Source organism: Abrus precatorius, unplaced genomic scaffold (genome assembly GCF_003935025.1).
Source record: "Abrus precatorius isolate BTA unplaced genomic scaffold, Abrus_2018 Scaffold9, whole genome shotgun sequence".
Classification (NCBI taxonomy): Eukaryota; Viridiplantae; Streptophyta; class Magnoliopsida; order Fabales; family Fabaceae; genus Abrus; species Abrus precatorius.
The window spans coordinates 11,889,761-11,910,359 of NW_020874439.1; the positions used below are offsets into that span (position 1 = coordinate 11,889,761).

General features: G+C 31.1%; 2 protein-coding genes across 7 annotated transcripts in view; one reads left to right on the forward strand and one right to left on the reverse strand.

Moving 5' to 3' along the window:
• Nucleotides 1–8,656, reverse strand: part of LOC113851619 (glycine--tRNA ligase, chloroplastic/mitochondrial 2) — a 39,358-nt gene extending 30,702 nt beyond the window's left edge. The window contains exons 1-12 of one of the 5 annotated variants that reach the window (XM_027482149.1): nt 8,320–8,655; nt 8,155–8,205; nt 7,991–8,058; nt 7,540–7,621; nt 7,357–7,420; nt 5,458–5,513; nt 5,241–5,318; nt 4,947–5,021; nt 4,791–4,861; nt 3,139–3,255; nt 2,919–3,020; nt 1,554–1,680 (exon numbers count right to left, since the gene is read on the reverse strand). In XM_027482149.1, the coding sequence (XP_027337950.1) occupies nt 1,554–1,680; nt 2,919–3,020; nt 3,139–3,255; nt 4,791–4,861; nt 4,947–5,021; nt 5,241–5,318; nt 5,458–5,513; nt 7,357–7,420; nt 7,540–7,621; nt 7,991–8,058; nt 8,155–8,205; nt 8,320–8,634 (1,206 nt within the window). In that variant the 5' untranslated portion in view covers nt 8,635–8,655. Of the gene's footprint in view, nt 1–1,553; nt 1,681–2,918; nt 3,021–3,138; nt 3,256–4,790; nt 4,862–4,946; nt 5,022–5,240; nt 5,319–5,457; nt 5,514–7,356; nt 7,421–7,539; nt 7,622–7,973; nt 8,059–8,154; nt 8,206–8,319 lie in introns of all 5 variants that reach the window. The other 4 variants (XM_027482151.1, XM_027482153.1, XM_027482152.1 and 1 more) reach the window with 4 other exon arrangements.
• Nucleotides 8,657–11,376: 2,720 nt separating this feature from the next.
• LOC113850274 lies at nt 11,377–16,743 on the forward strand. 2 transcript variants are annotated; one of them, XM_027480741.1, is made up of 8 exons: nt 11,377–11,394; nt 11,502–11,633; nt 11,801–11,839; nt 12,470–12,607; nt 12,954–13,093; nt 13,234–13,325; nt 15,786–15,901; nt 16,070–16,743. In XM_027480741.1, exons 1-8 carry the CDS (start codon nt 11,377–11,379, stop codon nt 16,484–16,486), a joined length of 1,092 nt encoding a protein of 363 aa, XP_027336542.1. In that variant the 3' UTR covers nt 16,487–16,743. The 2 variants fall into 2 exon arrangements, with proteins under 2 accessions (XP_027336542.1, XP_027336541.1); XM_027480740.1 differs by lacking the exon at nt 11,377–11,394 and having other exon boundaries at nt 11,461–11,633; nt 11,801–11,854.
• Nucleotides 16,744–20,599: the final 3,856 nt, after the last annotated feature.

Sequence of the window (20,599 nt, forward strand, 5' to 3'; positions counted from 1 at the left end):
CTGTATATTTCCTTTGTTGTTAGAGATGTAAGTTAGTTCTTTGTTTCTATCAAATCTCACCAGGATCCAGTTGACTATGGCAGTACATTAAAAAAGCACCACAGAAAGGGTTACTCCTTGAAGATAATGAACATACACATGCTGATTGGGTGGGGTTTCTGTAAGGATCGAATGGCAAGGTATGGGATTTATAAGGGTTTATAGGCTTTGGGTTCTCCAACTACAACGGTTTACTTTTGTGGTGTGTGGTTCTCCTAAAGTTCTTATCAGTCCTATTGGATTCAGCTTGTACTAGTAGTAGTATGCCAATACTTGACCTAAATTAGAAGGATAAATAGATGTTAGTTTCTTGTATTGTTACAAAATGCAGTACAATCCTTCTGTTTTCAAGTACAACAAAAGACACCAAACCATCACCTGTGATTGTATGAGAAATGTTTGTGAAAATAAAGTAAAATTTTGGGTAGACATTCACAGAACAATCGTAGTTGTAAATAGACATTCTCACGCTCTCAATCTTTCACAATCCATTTCCACTAACTTATCAATCAATAGACACCCCCTAAAAGCCAGCTGCAACAAATTGTAGCTGCTGTAACTAACCGGTTACAATTTCCTCCTCCTAGGATACACTTTCAAGACCTTATCCACTCCATATCTAAATACATTGATTATGTTAGAATAGATAAAATCATCTAAAAGATATTAGCCTGTCACATATCTAGGATTAGTTACCTTATTTTATCACTATCTCTTAATATTAGTTACCATGTTTCCTTATCTTAACATGATTTGTTTTCTTAATTAGATAGGATTATGATTAGTATAAATAGGGGTTAGTCTTCTAAGTTTTATGTACATCCAAAACACCATAATTTTAATAGAATTAATCTCTGAGAACCTCAATGTCTACTAAAAACTTCATTAAATTAACATTCATATCAAAGCAGTTGTTTTCAATCATGCAGCAATGACTTTAGATGTCACCAGAAACAAGCCACAAAAAACTGCAGTATTGATTGTAAGAGTGTTTTTGTGATTATGTTAAAAGTGATAGCACTAATTCATGTCAAGGAACAACTTTCATAAAAAGCCACGAGGTGAAATCCCTAAGCATACTATCATATCTCTGAGATAAACCCGTGCCCATAATCCTTTGGGCTAGCAGTATGGACAATGTATAGGCCCAATTTAACTTGTGCAACTATTCAATTATGCAGTGTGCATGCAGAAAGGATTTAACCCCAATCCACTTGGTCATAGAGGCTCTAATACCATGCCAAAGACCATCTCTCCTATAAACTTATGCTGTAAGGTGACAGGCCAAGAATCTATATCTACATCTATATTTTTATCTGTATCTATATTATAACAATCAACCAAAAGAATGAAAGATCATTGAATAAATCAAGAAAAAATTGCAGATAAAATTGATAAAGAAAAACAGAACCAGCATTTACAAAGCAAAACAATTGCCTCAAATACTAGCAACATCAAAACTCAGGCAGGATAATGTGACTCAACCAAACCACATATGCGTACTAACTACTAACCTTCTCACATGCAGCCTCCAGAATTTCTTTTGGCAATACAAAATGATCTAGTTCAGAGATAAAACCAAGGGGAAAGCCAAGCATCTCCCTAGTCTTCAACCAAAGTTGTGCACACTGGCGAGCCAAACTGGAGAAAACCAAGGGGAAGGAAACAACATGAAGTGCAGAAATTCAAGACAAAAAAGTATAAGTGAAAACACAATAACTAACAAAGTAATGTAATTAATAGTATGTTAAAAACATCCTGAAAGAAATACTAGACTCAAGAGATACAGTGTAACGGGATAGCTGACACCATAACTTGATGATTCTTAGGATCCCTAGAGAGTGTATCGTAATAGTAAATAGGGTATAGTAATGGAGTAGCACTGATATATTAGGAAGCCACTTATTACTGATGGAAGTATAAGGAAGGAGCACAGAGGATCCCCATCTCTCAAGAAGGGAATGGTTAATGTAAAAGATTGAAAGATTTCTAGTGAGGAAATCAAGGGGTATTGGGAGGGAGAGTCTGACCTCTATGAATATAGGAAGGAGAGGGGAGAAGATAGACAAAGAGGGGGAGTGTAGAAGAGTGAGGGAGCGTGCAAGGTCTCCCCAATACCCTGTGTTACCTACTTTCTGTTTCAGTTAAGCAATAGTCTCAATTTATTCAACAATTGGATTGTTGGGTGGGTTACCATATTATTAATCTAGGATTATCCTTTTAACAATGATATTCTTTCAGGAGCAGTAAGGGCTAATGAAACATGAGGATCATATTGGAATTAGGATCAGTTTTTCATCTTCCACTGTAAATCTACAGGTACTGATCATGCAAATATAAGTTATCCACAGAAGAATACCACAGTAGATTCATCATAACTGTAATCCAGTTTCTATCAAAATTGTACAATACTAGTATTGACCATACATCACAAAATACAGTAACATAATATTACACTCTTCCATTCCAATCAAAGATTTTAATTTCATAGCAAGACCAAAACAAGCCTTAATGTTAAGGAATCCTAAATTTCCAAATGTGACAGACGCGAGGAAAATTTTGCACTAGACAACTGAACAAACAAAGTCAAGAACAGAATTGTATAACAAAATGTCCAAACCTCCTATCAGAGAACATACAAGACTGAAATGGCATCAGCAATTGTGCAAGAATACCATAGATGGTCATGCTAAAGATAAGAACTGAGAAAAAAATTTACCATGTAGCCCACTTTTTATTGGAGAGACTTGCAAAGGACAATATCACAACAAAATCTAAAGGAATAATTCTCAATTGTGATTAACATTTTATCAAACTGATGCAATTACATATAAAGCTTCTTCATTTATTCAAGTCACAAGTCAGGCAAAATGCATTACCTGCGCATGCGACCAAAATATCGAGCACGCTCTGTTACTCCAACAAAGCCCCTGGAGTCTAAGATATTAAAAGCATGAGATGTTTTCAGAAGCTGATCATACCTAGCATGTAGTAGTAAAACAACCATCAGAAGGGAAGACAGTGAAGAAACAGAAAGCACATATAGGCAATAAGAGTGAAAAATCCAATACATAGATAATTTATAAGCCATAAACATACGCAGGGATTGCAAGGCCTGAAGAAAGTAAGCAACGAGCTTCATCCTCAAAGAAATCAAAATGTTTTTGAACATGATCAACACTAGCATGCTCCAAGTAATATGCACTCATTTCCTTTCTAGAATAGAAAAACAAAATATTATCACCATTAATCAACAATGGAATCAATATTAGCAAAACACAAATAAGAGACCCACAGTTTTAAGAATCTAAGAAAAGAACAGAAACTTAAAGAATACCCTAAGAGGCTGAGATTTTGTAGATTATTACAATCATATAAATTGATATCATTATGTGCCCTAACAAACTTCATACTGAAATATGAGATAAGTGTGCATTACATCAAAATTGAAGTCTAGACAAGCATACTTAAAATATTAACGAAATCATCAGCTGCAAGGATGTGTGTAAGCATTAAAATAGATATAGAATAAAACAACCATTTTTCACATTCAAAGTCAAGATCACATACATTAGGGAGAACAACATTCCTGAAAGTTTGAGTGTGACAGTTGTTTAAATGTAACATTTTTTATTTGTAAGAATACAATGTCATCAATAAAGAGGAGGAAAATTATAACAAAGGAGGAGGACAAGATATCCTCATGAACAGAGAAGAGAAGAAAATCACTTTAAAACTTTTTCCTTGGCTAGCCATTGAGTGCACTGTCACAATGAACATATTCATAACTTAGGATAAATAAACCAATAGAAAGGTTAATGAATCAACATAGCATCTTAAACTGCTCTGTCAACCATCTGAAATTTTAATTTTCCATATGTTTTATCTAGTAAAGCACCAGCTTTGGGATGTATTCAACGGCTGATAAACTACTTTTTTCCACCTCCAATCTTTTTTCCAACATAAGGCCTTCACATTTTATGATATTCCACATATATTACCTAAGGCTAGGGTTTACTCAACCTTCCACAGCCCATTATTTTCATTTTTCATCTGTGTCAATTACTCAGTATCTATTCCATTCTTTCAGTATTTTGTTAAACTCTTCGGCAAAGGCTGTTTCACAACAAAGCATTTCTTTTCCTACATTGTATAACCAAAACATGTGGGATACAAATAATAGGAAGTGTGATACAGTTAATTTGTTTTCCTCTACTTTTCCAGTTATAAGTAGTAGGAACTTCGAAATTGACAGAGGCAGAGGCTAGGGGATTAATGCAGGATGAACCCTTTTCCTTTTTGGCCTCCACTTATCACTTTCATTCCTCTCTTCTTCCGTTTCCAAACTACAGGTCCTTTGACCAAATGTGTTCAATTTTGTTTTACTTGCTTTCCAGTACTTCAGTTGTCATGCAAGGATGTCTTGTCCTTCAAAGAAGGCTCCTTTCAAATAATGGACTCTTTGATGAAAGAAACTGATTGCTTGTTTTACAGTATTTCAGTTGTCTTTTTAGCTTTCCTTGGCCTTCTCTGTAATCCCCTCTCATTTCTAGCAAAGGGAATGGCCATCAGACCATAAGCATTTTTCCCACATTAAAAAGTTTTTGGTGTGCCATAAAGTAAATGTAAAATAGAAGAAAACAAACAAAAGGAAAAAAGTCAACATTCTCAAGATAAATCCAAAAATTAGTTTGCCACAAAAAAGTAAAACCAAATGCAATTCAAAACCAGTAGTCAGAGTAATCAAGTACTCATTCTCCAAGAACAGCTCTCCATATGTAATTCCATCAGAATATTTGATCTTCTTGAAGTGATCAACTCCCTGTCACAAAATTTATGAAACTTTAGAATAGTTATTTAAGGGTGATAGATATTGAATGAAGAAAAAAGAAAATTAGCCAAAAGACCTGCAATAACATGAGGATACGCTCAAGGCCATAAGTAATTTCTACAGACACTGGTGATAACTGTATACTTCCAGCCTGGAGGGAGAAAGAGATGAGATCATAAAAGTAAATTGCATATCTTTTATTCTTTCAATAAAAGAACAACACTCAAAAGGTTGCATGATGAAAATTATGGTAAATAAAAAATCTATGGTTTCTTCCATTTTTAATAGAAAATAAGCAGCAAATGTCCCTAATAAATTTTCTTCTACATTTAAAAAATAATAACAATTTTCTTTGGCAAACCAAACATACCTGCTGAAAGTAGGTGAATTGAGTAATCTCCATCCCATCCATCCAGATTTCCCAGCCTAAACCCCAAGCACCAAGAACCTACATACATTTTCATGAAGCATACAGATGAGATTACAATTTTACCAGTATAGGATATATAAGACCAAAAAACAAAAGGTTTAATTTTATTTCAGTAAGCAGCATTAAAAGATATATAAACCAAAATAATAAAGATTACCGGACTCTCCCAGTTGTCCTCCACAAATCGTATATCATGTGCATTAACATCAATACCTATCAAAGATATGCACTCCACAAGTTCAGGTTCAGAGTTTCAAAATCAGAAAAAAAAGACAAAATAAGATATGAAAAGAACACCACAAACTTCTTGTTTTCTCATTTTCAGTAACTTAAAAAGCTAAACTTCTTTCATCAATTTTTCTATGGTCAAGGTATACCAGTAACTTGGTTTCAAGCAGAGCAACTAAGCAAGAAGTGAGGCAGTGATACCCTTTTCACCTTTGTTGTTTATTTTGTTGATTTATGGTTTGAGTAACTAGGTAATGAAATATTGCAAGTAAGATTTTATTAGGGGTCAGTCGTTAGGTGGGATTAGAGAGAGTGGTTTTGTCTCATTTGCAGTTTGCAGGTTATAGTTCTCTTTTTCTTTTGGAAAACATGGTTAGTTTTAGAAGTATCTTGATTCTTGTCCTTTTCTTTAATGATTTTTATGCTTGTTCTGGTCTTTGTAGAAAGTTAGCTAAGGGTGGTCTCCTGAGTTTTAATGCTAATAACAGGTTGAGCCTCTTTGGTACATGTCTCTAAGGAAATGATTTGAAAACTAGACTGATCCTCAAAAAACAAAAAAAAAAGAGAGGCTTAAGTTTCTTACTTCTTAAGTTTAACAGAGAATTTGTACTAGAACATAGATTTACTGCTACAGGTATATGGCATTACGTTATAATAATGTAACAATTAACAAATATATGTTAAGTATATAAGTATGATCATGGGGAGAACATTGAAATATATGTCTAACAGGATCCAATTGGTTTTTGACACGTACAATACTACAGTAGCAAATCAACTACTATTGAAAACAGTAATTGAGAGAAAATCCTCTCAACACATGAAGAGTTATATTTTTTAATGAAATGTTGCATTAACTCATTCAAATGAAAAGTTGTCTTGGTTCAATCCAAGGGTTATAATGTTTCATGTAAATATGTGGATCAAAGCACATGTCTTTACATGAATATGGCCTTGGAGACACTGTAAACACTTCCCTTCAAGTCTCTCTTCTTCTTCTTCTTCTTCTATCCTTCAAAGCCCATTCCCACCAATGGTAATTATATTTGTGTAGTATTCTAAGAGGTGCTAATGAATCTAGACTGAAATTCTTAACAGTCAATAATCATCAACAAACCCACCCTAACTCCCAAACCAATTATTCCTGCTAATCTAAACTCTTAAAACCCAAATGCTTGGGAAACCAAATAGGTCACCTTTAACAATTCGTATATACATTGTAGAGGTCAAAGAGGCAAAGATAAAAAAAAAAAAATAGAGGTCAACTTGAAATAACTTGTAAAACATCAAGCCAAAATCATAATAAATGAAAAGGAACATGCATTTATTCCAATTAAAGCTTCTTAGTTTTCTTAGCACGAAGTTTTCTTACTTCTTTGGTAAGATTTACTTTCAAGGCTTAAATATGGTTTTAGTCATCACATTTTAGTGAATTTTTGGTTTTTGTTCCTTCAAATATTTTTTTTGTTTAAGTCCTTATTTTTTTCACAAATTTTTCTTTTGAGTCTCTATTGCTAATTTGGTCCACTAAGATGTTGCCAAATGTTAGTTTTCAATTAGACACGTCAACTAGAAGGACCTAAAACAATAATATGCTAAAATATAGGGACCAAAACCAAAAATATTAATTTAGAGGGACCAAAACCACAAAATCAAAAAGTTCACTAAAATGTAGGGACTAAAAATATATTTAATCCCTTTTGTAATTTTCATGCAAGTTTTCTATTTGTATGCTGAAATGCTTGTAAGCCAAAACAAAAAATAGCAGTCATACAACAGAATATAATCTATTTCAGTTGAATCGAAGAACATCAGACGCAGTTACTACCTAAAGCAGAAAGACTCTGGATAAATAGATCCTGTGAATTTCCAGGATCCGGCTTCAATATCACCTGAGATCATAAAGCAACCAAGAATTCAGCAGTAGAAATGAAAACAAATTACACCTAAAAAATCAATCTAATAACTCTAAATTCCAAACTCAATGACAAATGACAATATTAAAATTGACCTGAAATTGAGTGTGTCTTTGGAGCCTATTTGGGTTTTCTCCGTATCGACTATCATCAGGGCGGATGCTAGGTTCCACATACCTTTCATCACAAAAATGAAAAAACACCATGAATTTCCAATCCAAAATCCTCACAGTCTGCATTCATCGTGAACACAACTAAACCCAACAAAAATTAATAAACAAAAAATTACAAACAAATACCATCCATAAAACTCAAGAAGGATTAGAAGCAAAAGCTTTTCTGATAAAAGAAACAACCTTCTAATACAATACAATTATCAATAACAGAACTCAGTAACCAGTATCTGCACTCTTACAGCTTTCTGATCCTACCACTGAACATAAGTATAGACATGTACACTTGTAAATTCATTAATCTCCAAAAATTTTCTTTGATCGAAGGAAACACGATTAGTAAACTAAAAACTTACATCTAAAACATACTTACGCAACATTCCACGGTTCAGGACCAAGCACCCTTAAATACGTAAGAGGATTCATAGTACCAGCTCCAACCTGCTCAATTTAGCCAAAAACAACAATGTATCAATCAGAAGAAAAAGAAGATAAATTGAACGGAGAAATGGCAATGCAGCAAGTTGATTCAATTACCTCTGTGTTGCTGCATTGCATTATGGAACATCCCACGGAAGCCCAATATTCCTGCAAATTTCAATATCAATTAAAAAAAAACACAACGACCGAATTTTTTAAATCATTTAAAATTTTAAAAAAGGAGAAAAAGCGAGGGTTATGCAATTTGGTAGTTGTTATGACCTGAAGACGCTGAATGGCTTGCTGAAAGGTGAGGATTGACGAATTTAGAGAACGAGTGTCGGAGCGGTCAGAAGAAGAAGAAGAAGAAGAGTGGTGTGAGAGAGAAGGAGAAGGAGTGGTGGTTGCGGAGACGGCGGTGGTGAATTGGCGGCGGTGGCGGAGGAGTGAGTGTGAGGGGCGGAGGCGAGTGGTGGTGTTTGGTCTGAGAACGGAGAAGACCACTAGTGGCAACGTAAGAATTCCCATAACTCCACAGTTACTTCTTCCACGAATGGGAATGGGGGATAAGATAGGGTTTATGTTTAGCCTTTTCATTTCTTTCAATCCTCTCAAAACTCACATCACTGTCAGGTCACTGATGAATGTGAGGAGAGCAAATCTGGTCACAACAGAAATTTTAGAACATTCTCCTTAATTAATTCTGAATTATTATAAATATCACTTTTAAATAATTATTTTATAAAAATTAATAACTTTAAAAAAATACGACAATCTTTAATTGAATAGTAATAATATAAAATATTAATTTAAAAGATTAGGTTATAACAGCAAAGATTAAAATTTATATATATTAATGTTTTTAACCTTTGGTAGAAATATTTTTTCGGCAATAAAAATTTATTTAAAAATAATATTATTAAATAAATACTTATAATATAAACAAATTATAAAATAAATTATTTCAATAAAAGATAAATTCTTGCCAACAAACGTATGCGTATAACAAAAGATATTATAGTTTTTCATTTGATGAAAAAATTATTTAATATAATTTATGACTAAAATATAAAGTTAATCCAGCAAAATAATAGACATAAGACTTTGCAATATTTTGATAATTTTTTTATATTTTTTAAAAACGTCTTCTAATATAAATAATTGATAAAAATAATTTTTTTTAATTTAGTAAATTATAATTATACTTGCAATGCATGTATTGCACATAAAAATACTATTTTAAAATAAAAATAAAAATTAAATTTAGATATTATTAATAAAATAATGTAACAATATATAATTATAAAATTTATAAAATATTTAAAATATATCTATTACTTATCATTTACTTTATGATTTAAATTAGTATAATTTATTTTTAAAATATTTATGAAAAATAAATATTTTTATATATATTATATATAAATATATTTTTAATACATTATTAAAAAATTCTATTCACATTAATCATATAATAATTAAATTATATTAGTTAGATATAAAAAATGGTAAATAATTTTTATTAAAAATATAAAAAATAAAAAGTTTTATAGTTTATTTTACTAATAAATATATTTTTATACTGACATTATAAAATAATTATTTATATATAATATAAATTTTTTTCATCTATTCTTGTTTCTTTTTCTTTTTTTTTAACAAAACTGAATATCAAACTTTGAGTTCTTTCATATTCAAATCTATTAAAGGGCTATTAACCAAGTTATTAAAACAAAAATCTACCTTTTTCTTAAACTATTAACTTGCATCTTGTATTTTATGTAAGATACCTCTTCAGAGAATAAATCACGATATTGAAAAAATATCCTTAGCCTTAAATCACTGTATATAGAGAATAAAAGGGAAGTTTTTATGAAAAGACACAAGATTATTTAATCAAAAAAGCACATTAAAAAAATGATAAACAACTATCCATCTTGTCACCTGGAATGACATGAATGTCTCTCTTGTATAGACACAAGGAAGGAAGAGAAATGAGAACAAAAAGAAAAAATAAAATTTATATTTGCTAAAATCAAAATGATACTCTTAAAAAGGCTTGTTTATGTTGACTAGCAAGCAACTTTTTATTATGGTTTTGATGCCATACATATGCAGTAAAGAAACAAAGAGAAGAGGGGCAAAGAGACACAACCAAACAAATGCCAAAATCGTACCTGTGTATTTTATCATATGCTTCAACATCCTTGCAAACCTGCTTTTAGGGTCTGTGGAACTTTCTACATGGGATATTCATTGATCTTGCAGGAAAGAGTTTGTTATCTTTTAGGAAGTAGCTTGCCATCAAACTTTAACCAATTTCAAAATCTGATCTTTCTTATTTTCTTTGTCATCCATGATGTCTCTTGACGATCCTACACTTTATGTAATCCATATGCAAATTCAAATTCAATGTTACAAATGTCTTTGTGAATGTGGAGTCTCAATGCTGAATATCTAATAAATTTTTACTGTCTACTCCTGTTATGTTACTTAGATTACTATGAAGTGACGCAGACAGTAAAATTTTATTAGCTGAAAGAAGGTAAAGAGATGCTTCTTATTTTAAATGAATTCCACTACAACAGTCCATGTTGAAAATGAAAAGAATAATAAATGATCTTGTTATTCGTTTTTTATAATTTAAAAATAAAAAATTTGAAATAAAATAAAGTTTCTAAAAATAGAAAAAGTAAATATATATATATATATATATATATATATATATATACACACTTAAATATTATTAAAACTTTTAGACCATTTAAAAAATCTAATAAAAAAATTATTGAAGTATAAACAAGTGTGATCATCATATAACATTCCATGGTAAGCCAAGTTTTATAATCTTTAGTATAACCTGTATTTTCTCCTTCTCTCATGGTATTTAAAACATAATCTTTCAGATTTTTAAAAAGATAAAAGTTATCCCATCCTTTAACTACATATTTGAATCAAAATATATGCTAGCTCTTTACTAAGCAAGCCATTTGAAAGTATCTTTGTTTACCAATCTTCTAATGATGATAATATCTCTCTCCATTGCAAATTATCGAAGTAATGTTAAGAGGGCAATGTAAAGAAGCTGGTTGAGTTGTGGGATTATTAAGATGTAACAATGTAACATGAAAAAATAATTATTGAAAATTTTATTCAAATAAAATTTAAATTCTGTCTAAGTTACGAAGATGATTTAGTCTGAAAGTAATATTATTCCCTTTCACTTTACATGTGAACATTTTTCACTTTTTAAGAGATGAAATGAAATAAATTATAACACTTTTATAAACTAATTTTAATAATTTTTGGATTTGGACCAAGTCAAAAGATTTTCTAACTATGGGAGACCAAATCAAAGTTTTATTCAGAATAAAAAAACCATAAAAGACATCTTGGTATAACATCCCTTCTTGTCTCACAATCTAACACGAAAAAGAAAAAAAGAGACAGAGGGAATGGCCAAGGAAGAAGAAGTGGTGGCTGAAGTGGAAGCTGTAGAAGCCGTATATGGAAGCGATTGCGTGGTTGTGCGTTCCTTCCCTCCCCATTTTCACATCTCTCTCAAACCCAGAACCGCAGATGTTTCCTCTCAACAGGTCTTCTCCTTTTCCTTTCATTCAATTTCCCCATCCACCCATTGCAAATTGCAATTCTCCTTTTATTCCACCAACCCAATAAGAAACACTTGCATATCAAATTCTCGATGCAATTTCATTATCTAGAGTTAAATGAATTTAATAATGATTTTTTCTTTATTTTGCAGTTTGTAGAAGCTGTTCTGGAGATACGAGCAAGCCAACAGGTATGTTTTGAGAGCGTTAGGAATACACTTTCTAATATATTATTTTTAATACACTCATAGTTAATAGCTAAATATTTTTGAAAATTACAAAATTAGGAGAGAGGGTCGTTGAATTAGGAGTAGATATTACTAAGTTAAGAGTGAAAATTATATGATTTTTGTGTTTTTTAATAAATTTCAGTCCATAACTGATAAAGTGTTGAAAGTGTGTTGCTAGCATTTTCCCTTAAATTGAGTGGATTTGTGGAGGGACGGGGGTTTTCTTTAGTTTATTCAGTTTTTCTTTTGTGTGCCCAAGAACACACAATAATAATATATGTATGATATATTTTTATTGGAAATCACATATCCATTGAATTCAATGGCATTGATAGTATTAACTGCTATAATGTTCAATAAAAATTTCCTATTTATTGATTTCTTATTATGTGCCCTTGGGTATATATTAGAAAATCTGTTGTCTATGTTCTCATTTTCATGGAGCATTTGTTATGGTCTTTGCTCTTGGTATTTTCTACTATTTGTTTCAATGAATTTCTTCTTTTATCGAAAAAGAAGAGAATAAAGTTAGTTGGTTGCCTTAAAATAATGTAACTTAGGATATTAACTTTTGTCTCTTTCTTGTGATAGTATCCAAAAGAACCACCTCATCTCAATCTTGTGGATTGCAAGGGTCTGGATGAACTGAGACAGAAGCATTTATTAAATTATATACAAAGTAAAACCTACGAGCTTGCCCCTTGTTTAATGCTCGTAGCTCTCTGCGAGGTAACAGCTGCTGCTGCTGCATAGTTTTGTATGATAACACTGATGGTTTCACTTTGTATCTGTACGCCCCTTGTTTGGTTTCCAAAGGAGCTAAGAAGACAAAAAATAATTAACCATTGTCTCGCTGATTAATCTTCTGTAACTGCAGACTCATTCATTAGAAATAACTTCATGCAATTTTCCGTTTTTATGTTTCTGTTGGTAACACATTATTATTTTCCTTTATACTTTCTAATATAGCTTTAGGTAACATGAAAATAGTGGAGCCAGAAAATAGATGTAGGAAATCAAATATTGACTTCTGTGCAATAATGATTTATAATGGATTATTGAAATGCATTTGAAGGAAGCAGTAGAGAAACTCTCAGCTATGAATCATCCTGATGGTGATTGTCCATTGTGTTTATTCCCTTTGGTCCCCGAAGATCAGCAAAGTGAAACCTTGCCTTTCATGAAGTTGATGTCTTGTTTTCATTGTTTTCACAGGTTGGTACTGATTAATTTCATCTTTGTGATTATGTTAATTACATTAGCTTTTTAGAAGTTTTATGAAGTTAATATTATCTTGGTTTATCATTACACTTACATTTCTACCCTCCCATTTTTTATTTTTGTATAATTGGCAGTGAATGTATCATTAGATGGTGGAATTGGCTTCAAAAGTCTAAAGAAACAGACTCTACCAATTCAGATAATGCAACTGTACGTCCTAACCAAGGTGTGGATAATTGTAGGGTTACTTTTGACCACAAGTTTAAATGTTGTTTTCAATATGAAACTATTTTTTTTGTATGAACAAAGCATAGAAGCTTGGAAGGATAATATAGTGTTAGAAAATCCTCGTAAGACAGGGTTGGCTTCTAAAGTAGATTAATGATTTTCAGATTCACTTTGGGTTTAATGAACAGTGCCTTAATTCAAGTAAATACTAGTCTAAAATATTTATCGATAAGGATCTTGGTAAACAGGCAGAAACCCATCACAATTGCTTGAGATTGTGTATCAATAGTCATTGGCAACTATAGCTTCAGAAGAGAAGCTTCATTGACAGCCTAAAAATTTAACATAATTAATGAGAAGCTGTTACTTTAGTTGTGTAGTTTTGAATGAACATGACAAAAATTGTGTAGAGTGTAGGCCATGATATCAAGATTTGTTGCAATATGCATTGGGGCTGTATTATTGGCGGATATATTTGTGTTTAGCACAATCATATATATTTTTCTTATAGGACTCCATAACAAATTTTCATTGTTGCTAATACTAAGATGTGCAGCGTGCACAGAGTTCCCTGTAGTAATATAATGTTCTTACAGTTAATGCGATATTAAGATTTCATATTGAAATGGAGTAAACAAAGATTGTTTAAAAGAAACAAGAAATGTAATTCTCATACTCAACAATAATAACAACTAAAAACAAAAGCCTTATGTTGTTGCATAGATTGTAGAGTAGGATAAATTGAATGTATCAAAGTTGCCTTTCTGTTATGTCCAGAACCAAAATCGCATGAACATAAAAGCCTTTATTTTAGATCAAAGACTTTTTTAATGGTTTTTGTCAGTTTTCGTCAGTCTTCTACCTGTGTCTATCTGGCTATCCTCTATATGATACTCTTCTTGATGGAGTCTTTATTGATTTCTCCTCTGATGACCGAACCATCTTAGGCTAGATTCTATTATCTTTCCTTTATTGTGGCTACTCAAAACTTTTTCTCCAATATGTTGATTCTTGATCTTATCTTTTCTTGTTTGCCTACCCTTCCACCACAAAGCTATCATCTTTGCAATATTTAGCCAATGCTCTTTTTGGCACTTTACTTTCCAGTAACATTCAAAGCCATGAAGTGAAACATTGCTGGTCTTATGGCTTTTAGGTTAAATTTTCCTCTTTTAGCCTAAGAGGCACCTTCCTGTCATAAATGACACTAATGGCATGTTTGATTTTCTAAAAGATAAAGGAATGGACAACACAATAGAACTTGTTCCATGTTTGATTTTAAAAAAGGGTCATTGAACTGATAAACAGAAGATTAAATACAAGACAAAAGTTTAATTATTTCATGCCTAGTAATTTAGATGACGAACACTTGTCTGATGCACAACACGAAAAGTAAAAAATATCAATCATCACTACCAATGGCAATACAGAACAACTGAACAACTAGAAAACCCAATTGGGCTGATACTGGGCACAACCTCTTCTCCACCTCCTAAACTTATTGTGTTGTGCATTGACCATCAAACACCAAATAGAATAAAAATTTGTGTTGTGACTTAACTGCTTGTACCATGCTGTTAAGTTTGTTTGGTGCATCAAGCACACTTCTAAAGCATTTCTCCATTTCATCCATTTGAGTTGAATCCTATGATTAACATCTCTATTAATATCTATAACTTTTTATGATAGATCCAAGATATTGAAAACTGCACCTTGTGGCATGATATGATATTTAGTTTAATTAAGTGTTTAGTGCCTATAAAACTTTTTGTTAGGATATAGTCCTTACTTTTTCACAAACTATATTTTTAGTCCATTTAGCTGATGTGATTCGACCAAAAGCTGACAATTGGCAGCATCTCAATGGATCACCACTAGTTAGAGAAACTAAAAACAATAGTTTATGAAAAAGTAGGAAGTATATCCTAACCAAAAAATTTATAGGGACTAAATCCAAATTGTGCAACTTTTAACTGGTTTAGAAGTTTAAGAGGATAGAATCTGCAAGAAAATGAGAGAAGGTTTGAGAAAATTGAGATATTGAGGGTATGAATGCTTATTGTATTAATGTGATTTATGAGCTTAATCCATCTTTTCCACCAACTACAACTAGCGAGAAGAAAGTTTGCTTGATGTGCTGCTCCTTCATTTTTTTTAGGTTCGCAATCCTACCTTTATTGACTGTTTTCTTCCTGTTAGTTTATGAATTTTTACTTCAAATATTTCATTTAGGTTCAAATGACTCTGCTTCTTACTCGGGGATCCATTCTATAATCATTTTAAATATCCAAAATATAATGTTGCAGTGTAGGGGTTTGTATTTAGTTAACATAGTAGCATCTATTTTATTCTCGTGTGGAGAACTTGTCTCTTTTGTCACGCATTAATTCATTCCTAATGAATACCATTGCGATTCATAAGAACATATTCCTAAGGAATTTCAGTTTTTTCTTATCAGATAATCATAAAAAAATGGAAGAGAGTATCGGAAACTGCCCAGTCTGCCGCAAGCCTTTTCTTGCCAAGGATTTGGACCATGTACTTGACCTAGTCGGCTCGCATCCCTCCCAATTGGTTAGTTATTTGGTCCACCACAACTGAGTAATTCCACGCTGTATTAATGCATTCCCCGCAATTGATATTACTACCAACAAATTGGTTGAATCAATATAATCATGTTTTGAACATTAGTTCCTTTTTTGCTGCTCTTGAAGTTAGTCCATGTTTTCTGTTGGAATTCAGAGCTTGGATAACGATGAAGCCAATGACGAGGAAAAGCTCCTTGAATCCAACTATGAGGTTGCAAGGAGACACAAGTTTGAAGCCATATTAAATTTACAGAAGGAGAACAGTGGTTTGATTGAACCCAAAAGAGATATAGTAATCTTGCCAGGTATGTATCTTGCACAACCAGTTGAAACGCCGAGCTCTACGTCGACCAAGGAACCTGATGAGCAGCAAGAAAAAGATCCACCTGCGGTCGTGTCAGGAAAACATGTCAGTGGGATGTCGAACGGACCTAGTTCTAGCAGGCAGAGGAATTTTGGTGCAAGGAGGCAGAAAGCAAGAAGTGATCACCACTCTACTTCAACTGTAAGAAATCCAAGAAAACCAGTTCAACAGTGGGTTAGAAGAGATAATCCTAGCAATAATCAATAAAAGTGATGTCTCTCACTTCTATAGCTCTTATTTATATGTCACATATCAATGTTTAAAAGATGCAAAACAAGATATAAATAGTAGGAAATGACACAAATAGGTGCCTCTCCCACACCCTTTTTAGTTAAAGGGGTGTTGGAGAAACAGAAGAAGCAAAGAGAGGAAAGACGTGCACATGGTGCTTGGTTTATGCAATTTCCTGTGTTGTGTTTTTTCAATTTTTGATTGCCATAATTTTCGTTTGTTTCATTTGGAAAGGTCCACAATTTTAATTTAATTTATTTTTTATTCAACAAACTAGTTATGACTTGACGTTCTGCACTCTCTCTTATTAAGCCACTTTCTCTCGATGGTATTAAGCATACTAAGACTGTTGACAACATACTTATAGATGAAGCAATATTTTAAATTTTTTTAAAATCTTGATAATTTTTTAATTTTTTTTTATCAATTTCAATATATTATTAACATAATTGAAATTTACAATAAATTAAAATGGTCCTTTTTTTTCTTTTTTTCCTCCCGTGATGCTTCTAGTTAATCTCCGTTGATTATAATGAATATGAACTCAATTTTTTATAATCTTGCTCTGTATGAGGTTGTGTGCAGCTCTATGCATTTCCTTTGTTTTTTAACTTTAATATTTTCACTTTTATTAGATACTCTTAGTAGTTAACTTTTTTAGGCAGCCTTTCACAACAAACTGCTGCTTCTTCCCTTTAATATTTACTTTGCGTAAAAGTAATTGAATACCTATTTAAGCACACGAATGCTTGTATGAGTTAAAAGACTTTCACTTATAAATATGGTGAAAAATAATTTAATATTTATTTTATTTATCTTTTATTGTAGTTTGAAATATTTTTATTTTGTGTGTTGAACTATTAGATGAATTCGTCTTTAGTCATGTGAAAAAAATTTGATAGATGTGGTTCAACATTTCTTTTTATTCTAATGGTAAATATATGATAATCATGATCTTATAAATAAAATAGCCAGTGAAGCCTATGGGTTGGTCTTTTTCCACTGGGCTACGCGCACTTTTTAGTTTTGTGCACTTCATAGCCATTTAGGCTTTAATTCATCTTGACCAAAAAAGGCTTTAGTTCATGTCAGGGTTAAGTTGAACTAAATTGATATTTTTGAGAAGAAGAGCTAAATTAACACCTCAATAGTAGAAAATTGATATAATTCAGCAATATTTCAAATATAGGCATTCAGAAATAAGTAAATAGAAACTTAACTGAGAGAGAAGAAATCCAAAGAAACTCAGGGAATAAACCGTCGCTGGGGAGGTTTCTCCCATTTCTTGTGGGTGTGGGATTCTTCTATTTTATTTATATCTATATTAAATGAGTTTTCTTTTTTTGCATTGGGAGATATTTTTCCCCCTTTTTTTATCCTTTTTTTTCTCTCTACATAACTAGACTATCATCTTCTTTTATTTTTATTTTTTTGTGTTTTCATATTCTTGTTTTTACTTCTTTTTTCTTACACATTTTTCTTGATAACGAAGCTTGTGGAGCACTTTATAATCACATCTTGTCTTTGAAGTGTTATGGTGTAGTATTACATCCATGTCATTGTCTTCATTATAAATGTGGTCTGTTTTTGGACTCTAAACTAATTTGGAAGGAGAAAAGAAAACAAAAAAGCGAAGCCCTTTCTACATCTCAAAGTTCATCTGCAAGAGAAAATTGAGATTTCTTAAGATTTATTAGAGGTTTTAATTTTGTAGGCTTTTAGAACTTTAAATTTGTTAAATTTTATACAGATTGAGCATGCATGTTTGTTTATAATTTGTTTATGTCATGTTCATTGTTGCAATACTCATATAATTTAGTATCCTTAATTCTCGTTAGATTTCTTAATACCATCATTGGACATCCTAACCACTTCATACGTTATGCACATCCTCAATATAGGAGAGTGGGACAATGGCTTTTAATTGTTGCATAGTTTTCAGTTTGGTGATGGCCTCAATATGAACTCTTTTGTATGAAAATTGGCCAAAACCATAATTGATACGGTAGTCCATAATATTATACGATAAATTTTCTTTGAGGAATAGATGCAATGAAAGACTATATGAGCTGCTATATAATTTTGTAGTGGTGAATGCAATAAGAAATTTACTTTCTCAATTAAACAATGCATAATCACAATGTCACAAGTTGGTGCTATATATGTCTACTGGGTTATTGTTCGAGTTTTAAATCTTTGACTTTTACACAGGTTTCTGAAGGATTGATATAATTCCTTGGACAAACTAACTTAAGTTATTTTAACTTAATGGTTATAAGTTCTAACTCTAAGTAAAAATATTAAAAGAGAGTTTTGTATATAATTTAACTATATTGAAAAATATTGCCTTGTAAAATAAATATATATGTATGATTTTAATCAATAATAATAATAATATGCATTTAAATTAAGACTATGTTAATGTACATATGATCAGAATTGTCCAAAGGTAGGTAATAATATGCGATTAAGGGAAATGGCTAAAAGAGAGATACAAGATATCCTTTCAACATTGTAATACCTAGAGTTGTGTTAGTAATCTGTATCGAATGATTTTTTTCACCAGAAAAAAAATAAGTTCATTCAACCTGATCAATATTAATCAAACTCTTATAATCTTATAATGATAAAACAATATAAAATAAAAGATAAACACTATAATGTACGGTGTCTAATTTTGACAGCGCATAAAATTGAAAACTAAATGCAATGAATTTGATATTGATACATTATCCGTTTAAATTTGGTTTATCATTCATAAATAAAATAATGTCATATGTTTGAAATTTTAGTTGAAATAACAATAAAATATAGTGTTTTAATACATATCATAATATAATATAATATATGCCAGAACAAGTTATTAGACAAGAAAAGTAATTAATAATCTAGTCGTAATGCTATTTTCCTGTTCAAATGAATAGTTTCACGAGAGTATATGAATATTTAGTTATAATCAAAATATATAAATAAATAAATGAATAATACATAACAGATTCTATACATATATAAAAATATATAAATTCTTAACATTTTAGTTATTTTTTATTTTTAAATATTTATATAAGAAATTGTGAAAATAATGTAATAGATTTTATTTTATTTTTTGTGAAAATTTCAATTTTAGAATTGCTTAACCAAATCTTTCTTCTCTAGTCTCTCCTTTTCCCTTTTCTAAGTCATGTTTTCTCTTCTCTGTCTCAAACTCTCCTTAGCCTTCTCTCCTCACCTCCAAGCTCATTTGCCTCCCCTTTTACCCTTAATCTCCAAGCTTCTCTCAGTTTTCTTTTTTCTCTTACTCCAAGCTCCCCTTAGCCCTCCCTCTCTAAGCTCTCACCATTGTGCTCTCCTTAGCCTTAACTCTCACCCACCTTGCTCTCTTTAATCTCCTTCCTCCTCCTACCTTGCTCTCTCCCATCTCCTTTATCAATGTGTTTTTTTTTTTTTTAAATAGTATGATTTGTTTGAGTGAAAACAAAATTAGAGAAAATCTAGATTTTATACTAATTTAAGTTTTATTTATTTTTATGTTATTTACTAATTTTTATTAAATAATTTATTTTTATAATTAACCATTAGATTATATATGTAAAATTTTAAATTATTTGATACTTTATTTATATACATAAAATTAAATTTAATATAATAAATATTTTTAAAATATAGAAAAATAACAACCTTTTAATAACATTTTTATAGTTGTTTAATTTTAATAAAATTTAATATAAACAATCAAGGTAATGTATGATTATAATTCAATAGCTAATAAATAAATAATAATTTTATATTAAATTATTGAGAGCGTAAGAGTGAATGTAATTTACATCAATGCAATTTAATTATTCTATTAATATATGAGTGTGCAGTAAAATAAACAAATTGTAGAAAAATGAATGAGAATAAAATATTAATATCATAAAGGAATTGTTCTCCATATACATTTGAGGTTACATAATCTTTCCATTTGCAATCATCTTTCTAAGTAGTACATGTGTAGAGTTAGTTATGAGTGTTTATTGGATCACTTTGACTAGTTAACCTGATATATCTCAAAACATAAATTACAAGTAAGGTTGGATGATCAAGAAA

Coding starts and splice junctions, on each gene's coding strand:
- LOC113850274 (XM_027480740.1), top strand. CDS start 11,493: ATGGCCAAGGAAGAAGAAGTGGTGGCTGAAGTGGAAGCTGTAGAAGCC. Junction 11,855..12,469: donor AACAGGTATGTTTTGAGAGC/GTTAGGAATACA, acceptor TTCTTGTGATAG/TATCCAAAAGAACCACCTCA. Junction 15,902..16,069: donor GCTCGCATCCCTCCCAATTG/GTTAGTTATTTG, acceptor GTTGGAATTCAG/AGCTTGGATAACGATGAAGC.